At 37.2% G+C, this 9,727-nt stretch overlaps 1 protein-coding gene across 1 annotated transcript in view; it reads right to left on the reverse strand.

Moving 5' to 3' along the window:
• LOC135845779 (protein scylla-like) overlaps positions 1 to 7,538 on the reverse strand; it is a 128,318-nt gene extending 120,780 nt beyond the window's left edge. The window contains exon 1 of the mRNA XM_065364605.1: positions 6,986 to 7,538. Within this exon, the coding sequence (XP_065220677.1) occupies positions 6,986 to 7,394 (409 nt within the window). The 5' untranslated portion in view covers positions 7,395 to 7,538. The remainder of the gene's footprint in view (positions 1 to 6,985) is intronic.
• Positions 7,539 to 9,727: the final 2,189 nt, after the last annotated feature.

Raw genomic sequence — 9,727 nt, forward strand, 5'->3', positions numbered from 1 at the left:
TTCTCTCTGTGTATAGAAGTAAAGTAAAGTATTTCAATGAAAACTGAAATCGAAAACCATCTCGGTGTGATTTTGCTTCACGTACCTTTACCTTATTCCTATTTCCTATATTCCTACCCAAGTTCCTGTACAGTACACTCGACAATAAATTGCGATTGCGAATCTCATCAACTTCACGAAAACCCTGCAGCCTACCCTCCTTTCAATATTCACTTCCGATGTGGGGTAATTTCCTTGTAATTATTATCGCCGATTTCAATTTCAACCAAAAGAAGACTTACAAAAAAAATAACCATGTACATAGCAGGATGCCTGCCTTATACTAGATTATTAATATAACGATTTTTCGTACACCGTTTCCTCTCTTTTCTTCTCATCTGATGTATATCGAACCTCTCTCTGCTTGTACAATTATATGTACCTACTTACAATATGGGCAGCATTTTGTGGCGTATTCGAGGATCGGATCGGATCGAAACCAAGTCGTACATGAAAAATTTAACCTTGATGAAAAATTCGAGCCAACCGAATTAGAAACTGTAGAGAGAGATGTCTTTTTTTACACTACATGTACTCTTTCTTTCGTATTCCACTCGGTTACCGAGCCAAAAAATCATAAAAACCGGTTTACAATACGTACTTACGAGTATAGAATATGACTAGATATCAGATCGTATGCTCTATAAGTACCAGAGGAGACCAGACTAGAGTATCTGGACGATGGTGGGTTGCCCTTGCTCAAGTGCAAATATCGCGAGCTCGATGTAATGTACATACAGTGCTCGGTGCTGCAGTGTAAAGGGTTGTGGAATGATGCAGCTTAATGTTAGAGGAAGAAGACTGGATTCTAAGCTTGTTGGTGTGTTTTGATTGTATCGTATGATACGAGGTTTTGATGATTTTGAAGCACAGGACAAGCTTGTATAGTTTTTTCAAATCTAAAATGAGATAGCTTTCATTTTCATAGTCAGTTTTTTGTGAGAGTTGATATTTTGGTCTGCATCTGCAACCTGAGCTACGCTGCATTTCTGTACAAAGAATGTACAGTGAAGGTGACTCGGGGAAAGACCGGAGGGGGGGTGTTAAATTAGTCGATGGACTATGAATTTCGATGCTTTTTATAAGGGCTCAGTATCAGTTCATAAATGGAGCAGGACTGAGGAGAGCCTTAGCAATTTTCAATAATATACTTAGTCAATCTCCATGCAACGTGATTTTGATGTTCATTTTTAAATTTCAGGACGTTTCCGAAACCAGTCCAGTGGCTCCAAGTTCTCGGATCCAGCAGAGTTGGAAAGAATCCTTGCATCATCTTGATGGTAAGAAATATTTCCATTAAGTGAATATATGTATTGTATGTACTTTTTCAGATCAGTTTTTGTATTTCAAAAGATTTTCAAAACCACTTAGTGGAGAAAATTATAATTCAGGAAGAAAATCTTTGAACATGAAACTTGAGGCTTTAAAAATGAATCATTTTTGGTTTGATTTTGTATCCCCCTCTCCCCACATCTGTTTTAAAGAGGCAAAAATTTGATCTTTGATGACAAATATCGGAGGAGGGATATGAAGTCTCTTTTGAGAGAGAATTTTTAAATCGTGAATAGGTACGTTTTTTGGTTACAAGTAACTGGGTATAAAATGGTAATTTTTTTAGATTTTTGGAGAGGATTTTCAAAGATTTAAAATATGCATTGATGAATTTTTAATTAGGAAAAAAAATCAGAATAAATGATCGAATTTGAAGCATTCGGTAGCCTTCTCAGGCCAAATCCTTAGAATTTTAAGCTTTGGAAAAAATTTGGATATGGTCCAACCGAAAGAAAATTTCTTGAACTTAATCAAAAAATTGAAACAATTCAAAATTACAAATAACTCTAGCTTAAATTTTCAAACCCAAATTTCAATTTGTCGTTTTTTGATGAATTTTGAAAAAATCAAGGTGTTCTTTATATGGGGCAAAAAAAATCAAATCGCGATTAAATTGGGATAGAATGTTGAAATTTGAGTCATGCCCTCATTTTTGCCTTCCTTTCCTCATCGATTAGTAGAGGTTCCGAACTATTCTGGAACTTTTAACGAATTTTGAGAATTTTAAAATATCCTGTGTTCGACTAAGTGGTCTCAAAAATCTGAAATAACTTCTTCGAAGAAGTCTTGCACTTGGCTCACTCTGATTTTTTTCTTTAAAAATTCGTTAAAAATTAACCTTTGTTCAATTCATTGCTCATAAAGAAAAAAATTAGAGTCTATTGCAGAGAAGGCTCTAAAAAAAGCTCGAATTTTAAAAAAACTGATGGAGAAAGAGGAGAGGATAAAAAAAAACAAAAAAACATTTCTAAATGTTGAGAAGATCTTTTGAGGAGGAGGAGGAGGAGGAGGAGGAGAAGAGTAAAATCTGTAAATCGCTCCCAAAGTATGGGTAAGGAGGGGGAGGGGTGAATGGCGATAAAATCGAGGATTATTGCTCAAAGTTCTACAGAAATGTTTGCAATTCTACCAAATTTTTGATGTGAAGATTTTATTCGACATCTAGAATCCAGAACGGTTCCAAAATTTCAGCTTCTGAGATCAATTCAAGCCATTATACTGGGACCTCAAAGATGACTCGAGCTTGGAAATTGCAGTAAGATATAAAAAGTAAGATATAAAAAAAAAAATCAAATTTGAAAGCTGCAAAAAATTGTATTTGGAGCCAAATATTTACAATTTGATAGGTCGTACAAATCCAAGGAATTCTGTGACCTCAAAGGAGTGGTTTTCATTTGTACATGTGAAAAAATTAAAACTCGATTTTTTTTTTTTACTTTCACTCCCAGAAATTTTTAGTTTTTATGAAAAAAAATCTCTTAAAATTTTACCAACTCAATTTAAAATTGAATCGTCGAGAAGCCCTCCCCCTTCCCCAGTTCTCAAGAAGTATAAAAAAATTCAAATTAAAAGATAAAAATTTTGAGGTTTTTATTCTAATTATTGAATTTGGTCCATTTTTATAAGAAATTCAATAGGTTCGAGTTCGACTTCTCCTTTGTCCATATGATCGATGAAAAAGTAAAATTTGAGCACCCTTCTTCGCCCCTCCCCCTCAGAAAAAAAATCAGCCCTTGATTGACGAAAAAGTGGAACTTAGAACCTCAAAAAAATTGGAAAAATTAGAAAAGTTGAATATTTTATATTTTTAAGCTCTAATCTTCGACTTTGGACCATTTTCATCGAAAATTCAATAGTTGCGACTCTCCCCTTACCCTTGATTAATGAATAGGAAAAACTTGAGCTCCCTAAAAAAAAATAAGGAAAATCAAATTTGAAATTATCATGTTTTGAATGTCTAATCTGAGGATATAGTTCATTTTCACCAGAAATTTAATACTTGTTACCCCCCCCCCCATTTCCTTTATTTGATGGAAAAGTGGAACTTGAGTACTCTAAGAAGAGTTTTTTTTTTTAAATCAAAAGTTGAAATTTTCATGTTTTTACATTTCAATTCTTAAATTTGATCCATTTGGAAATTTTCAAAAAGACGCCCTTTTTTTATTTTTTGAATTCTTTTCGATAGTGATGATTATTGGGAGAGGGGGGGGACTGAGATAAGCTTTTTTTTTCTAAAAATGGAGTTTTTAAATGATTCTGGCCAAAAATGAAAAATTTTCAAAATATCTATACAGGTGGCAATTTTCTATTTTTACCCCTGGTTTTAGTCAACTTTGGGGGGGGCACCATACAAAAGAACCAACATATCTTGGGGTACTGGGTCAATTTTCTTTTTAAAAAAAATGAGAATTTTGGTAAAAAATGGAACATTTTTGAATAATTTCAATTTTTTGAATTTTTTCATTCAGAGGGGGGGGGGGGAGGTTCCTCGTAAAGTATCCCATTTGACAGAAAAATTTTGAACTGGACAAAGGTGTGTTTGAAAAATAAGCAAAAATGTATCAACAGCCAAAACCTCGGGAGCTGAAATTCATTTTTTGACTGATTGACGAATTTTTGAAAATCAAAATGGACAAAAAAATCAAAATTTTACCAAATTTACTTGTAGATGAGCTGAAATTGAGTAGGTATGTGCCCTATTTTCGTCCCACTAAATCGATTGCAAACAGTTTCGAGCAGTTCTGGAGCTTCCAGCAGGTTTTTCAAAATTGAAATTTCCCATCAAGAAGATTTCAAACCTTTAAGGAATTTAAAAATTTGAAATTTACTTTACAGCTCAATTTTAACGTTTTGAGTCGATTTCAGGTAGTTTCAAGTCGTTTTGGAGCCTCCAGAAATTTGTTAAAAATAATAATTTCAATTTCCCCTTTAAAAAAATGCCATAAAATTGCAAAAAAAAGAACTTTATCGGACCGGTTAACGCATTTGGTGCACGTGTTAGTGGCTCACTTGACTAATTAACACCAATTTTCTATGGCTGGAGGCTCCAGACCGGCTTGAAACCACTTCCAATCGACTCAGCATATTAGTCCGGCATATGACAATAGGAGTAATTGCACCTCCCCTCGCAGATGTTGCGTTTCAACATAGGACTTGCATGACATTTTTCAAACTTTATAAAGGCAGATCGAAAGATCATGCAAAAATTTATCACCTGTGAAAATTTAAAGTGCTAAAGTGCGTTTTTCGATTTTTGGTGAATTTTTGAAAATCGAACTTAGGCCAAAAATGAGGAAAAAAAATCAAAATTTTACCAAATTGACCAAGAAAGCTGAAATTTGGGATGTACTCTATTTTCGACTTGCCAAATCGATTGGAAACGGTTTCAACCCGTTTTGAGCAGTTCTGGAGCCTCCAGCAGATTTTTGAAACTCGAAATGTCCACAAAATTCCGTCAAATTGGAGTTGTAAAGCTAAAATTTATTCTAAAAACTAATTTCAATACGTTACGAAGTACTGCAGGTGAATTTCAAGTCGTTTTGGAGCCTCCAGCGACTCTTTGAAAATTACTGGAGCCTCCAGTAGATTTTTTGGAAACTTGAAATTTCCCCAAAATTTCATCAAACTTAGGTGGAGAGTCAAAATTCATTCTGCAAACTAATTTCAATACGCTACGAAGTTGACTACTGGTGGATTTCAAGTCGTTTTGGAGCCTCCAGAAACTTTTTGAAAGGTTGTATGGCGTTTTTTTGGAAAATTGAAATTTCCTAAAAGTAGTTGGAAGCTTCAAAACCATTTGAAACCACCATGTAGTCTGCGAAGTAAATTTCAGCTTGCCAACTCCATTTGATAAATTAATGTTGGGGAAATTTCAAGTTTCAAAAATGTACTGGAGGCTCTAGTAATTTTCAAAAAAGTCGCTGGAGGCTCTAAAATGACTTGAACCCACCTAAAGTCGTCTTCAGAGGGTGTTAAAATTGGAGTGTAGAGTAAATTGTATCTTTACAACTTCAATTTGATGGAATTTTGTGGAAATTTCGAGTTTCAAAAATCTGCTGGAGGCTTCAGGAATTTTCAAAAAGTCGCTGGAGGCTCCAAAACGACTTGAAATTCACCTGCAGAACTTCGTGGCGTATTGAAATTAGTTTTTAGAATAAATTTTAGCTTTACAACTCCAATTTGATGGAATTTTGTGGGAATTTCGAGTTTCAAAAATCTGCTGGAGGCTCCAGAACTGCTCAAAACAGGTTGAAACCGCTTCCAACCGATTTGTCATGTCGAAAATAGGGTTATCCCAAATTTCAGCTTTCTTGGTCAATTTGGTAAGATTTTGATTTTTTCCTCATTTTTGGTCTAAATTCGATTTTCAAAAATTCACCAAAAATCGAAAAACGCACTTTAGCACTTGAAATTTTGACAGGTGATAAATTTTTGCATGATCTTTCGATCTACCTTTGTAAAGTTTGAAAAATTTCGTGCAAGTCCTATGTTGAAACGCAAAATCTGCGATTTCGGCTGACCTGTCAATCAAAATGGCCGCCATTTTGTAAGTAAGGCCAACTTTTTTTTGGGAAAGTTTGCATTAAAATGTTCCTTCGGATGTCCCCTTTAAGAAAAAAGTTGTCCCGGAGGATCGGCTTGGGGGTGCAATTACTCCTATTGTCATATGTCGGACTATATTGAAATAATTAAAGTATGAAGTGAATCTCGGTAGCTTTTCAACTTCATTGGGCACGATTTGGAAGGAATTTCAATTTCCGATAATCTGATGGAGATTCCAGAGCTGCTCAAAACGGTTGAAATCGTTTCTAATCGATTTGCTGGGGGAAGGGGCTGAAAATAGGGTATCCCCAGAGTGGAATTTGAACTGGGTAGGGGGGGATTCGCAAAACATTTGCAAATCTCAAGGGCTACTTTTCGGAAGGGAAGGGATGGGAAGGGGAAAAATCTGAAAAAAACACTTCAAAATCTTACGAATGTGTGAACGAAGGGGGAAGGGGGGTAATAGTCCCAAATTTTGATTTGAGGATTTGGAATTTCAAGAAATGTCTTGAGGGCGATGATTACTTCCAAAATTTCAGTCTCTGAGGCCAAATTGTGAGAAATGATAAGAATTCAATTTTGAAAGCAACAGAACTAGGTGCATATATGTACTTATCAGGGCACAGCAAGGCATCGAAATTTCACTGGAGACACGAATTCGATAAATTTTGTAGCCCCCTCCCCCTTCTCTCTACCCCTCTCCCTGCCCCTCCAGGTTATCCTTGCAATTGCATTATTTTCTAGCACCAAGCATCACGTTCGATTGTAAAGCATATTAGTAACGGTATAGTAGTTTGATAAGGTGACTTTGAATTAACTGATACGAGAGACGAGACATCGACGACGATGTCGAATACAGTACACAGTAAGTAATAAAAGACAAGTAAACCATATCGATCGGCACATTAGAGAGAAAAAAAAATTACAAGCATCAATAATGATACCATCGATAGGTACTCCGATACCGGCCGGCTTATAATATGCAGATTAGCATGTTTTATATGCAGGTGTGGGGGGTTAATTAGAGAGAGGCAGTCAGGCAGGCAGTCAATCGGATGAAAGTCGAGCTTACCTTTATCTGTCGGATTCGACTCGGCGATCGATTCGAAAATATTGAAAGCCCCTTTGTATCTCTGGTTCTTGGGCGTATTTCCCAAAACCGATAGATGATCGACGTCTAGATTATTAAACACCTCGTTAAGATTGACGTCCTTTCTAGCTGTCGGTCGATTCTTATCAGTTGCGGTGGCGGTGGCGTTGAAAAACTGTCCAACTTCTTTCATCATTTTCAGGGGTATGATGGTGGCCAGTAGTAGCCGACACAGACGATTGAAAAATACACTCAGTAAAGAAGAATTCAGCGTCTTAGTATTATTAGGCGTCTCTGTCTCTTTTTCGTCGATTTTAGCACAACTGCTGTATGATGGTTCGGTGTAGTAATTTTCACTACGACGACGACGAAATTGCGACGGCCGAATCATTCATAACTGCATAGAACTACCGGTACGATAATCGCGGTCTTCTCGAGTGAGCGTGGAAATGGAAACGACGAGTCGACGACGAAAGAAACGGTGAAAACGCGACGAGAACTTGCTCGCTGCTGCTGTGTGCTGGTTCGAGATAAAGCTATTGACTCGCACTCGCACAGCTGATCGCGACGCTGCTATATTTCGTCACTCATTGGTCCGAGCTGCGCCAATAAACGAGTATTCTTGTTTGCTTTTTACCCGTCCAGTCTGCCTCTGCACCGAAAGCTGGCACTGGCAGCCGCAAGCCGGACGCGTGATCCGAAGCTACTGTGTCCGAATATTGTAGCGGGGTTCTCTTTTCTCTCTCTCTCGCTGTGTAAGGCCCCCCTCGTACCCTTTGGTACCCGGGTACCCCCTGGGTTTCAACTTGGTCCATCTGTCTCTGTCTTACCCACGGTGGCCCAGCGTACCGAGGCACTTGTGCTCTTTGTTCTCTCATTATCACGTTGTTTTGCTCGCGTCTGCTGCGTGCAGGAGTGGAGAGGAGCAGAGGACGCGACGAGATGACGTGGCGACGGTCGCGGGGTCTCGTACTGTAGTGCACTGGTGCTCTACAGGTTGAAGCTTGGCGAGCTTGTGGGAGCTTTTTCGAGTCCACCGAAATGTGTATTTTTTGCTTTCGCGATCGCCACTTTGTCTGTATAGGCAAAGAGATCATCGCGATGCTCATTGTCAATCTTTATCGTATAATCTATGCTATACGTATGTACGAGTACTATCTCTATGGCATTAAAATTTTTTCATCAGAGTTGTTTTTTTCGGTATATTTATCGCGTAGTTTTCGCGTGTGTATGTTTTGTACACGTCAAATTCATTATCTCGTTGAGATAAGGAGCAATTGCGAGGCCAGGGCGACTAATTTCCGTCTCATTATTAGTTGTATACTCGTAAATGGTCATTGGTCATGGGTGATTATCATTAATTTATCGATATCCTGATTCGATGAGCGAAAATGGACGAGTTGTAACTTGCATTTCGAGTTTTGAGGTCTGCAACAATTATTGTGCTAGGTACTTGATTTTAAAAATTAAAGGGGGCATCGTCTAATTGATTAGGGAGGGTTAGATGCTATCTCTATGTGCACTGTAAAAGTTAGCGAAACGTGGTAATTCTGTTGGAATGGTGACAGCTGAGTACATTATAAATTATGAGACAATTTGGTTGATTTTTTTTTTTGAATTCGACCTGTTGATGCCCCTATAGTTCTCATAGCTTCTTTTCAAAAGAACCGATCAACGAGAGGATGAGAAGAAATTAGTGTCTTTTTCTGGTACCTACATTTTCAGTTTTCTTTTTTCACGATTTTTGGGATATTTTTTCGTATAGGAGGGGGGGGGGTGATTGTCAGAACTGAAGGATCATTACCATACCCAAAGAAGAAGTGAAGATTTGAAACCTGCACTTTGAAAATTTGATTAACAACGGATCAGGTACACGTCATTTTAATTATATTTTGAAAAATTTGGCTTTAGGGTGTACCAGCTTATGAGGAGGCGTGGGGGAGGGCTTTAGATCGATAGCACCACAAAAATTGTACTTATTCAGGGTATCTAGTGAAAATAGGGAAAGTAGTGAAAAAGTAGTGATTTTAAAAATTGGAAGTGAAAGTAGTGAAAATGTAGTGAATTTAGTCAAAAAGGTAGTGAAAAAATTTAAACGCGCCATAAAAACCTTGAAATTATTGAAATAAAAAGTTTATTTTTGAAGAAATTGAAAACCTACTTTGCATACAAATGAGGAGTCCCGATAAGGCCATTTTTTGGCCCCACCACAGTTATCGACTGAACCACTCTTAAAATATTGTAATAAATATCCAAAATACGAATCGGTAGTTGGTTAACCCAAAATGACCATTTTTGGGGCTCCAGGGGTTCCCAAAGTTGTGATTACAAAAATAATTTTAGGAATCACTGAGTATTATTTTCAACAACTTTTTAGCGTAAAATATCTGTTTGAAGTTTGAACTTGATAAACGTTATGCGGGGTGATTTTCCTATTTTCGACCCTAGTGGGCAGAAATGTGGGGGAGGGGGGTTGATTTTTGGAAAATTTTGGAGCAACCATTTTGAACCTACCCCTTTGAGCCACCCTAAAAAGCTTTTTACAGTTTATTAGTATCTAAACGACCTTCATCCTGCCAAATTTTGGGCTGAATAAAATTTTCCAAATCCAGTTTTCCATTTTTTTGCAATTTCGAAATTTTGGGAACCCCTGGAAAACTAGAAACCTGCGATTTGCGCCAAACGTAACGTTTTGAGGTATGTATTCAATTATCTTGACTAAAA

The sequence above is a fragment of the Planococcus citri genome, chromosome 4, assembly GCF_950023065.1.
Source record: "Planococcus citri chromosome 4, ihPlaCitr1.1, whole genome shotgun sequence".
Classification (NCBI taxonomy): Eukaryota; Metazoa; Arthropoda; class Insecta; order Hemiptera; family Pseudococcidae; genus Planococcus; species Planococcus citri.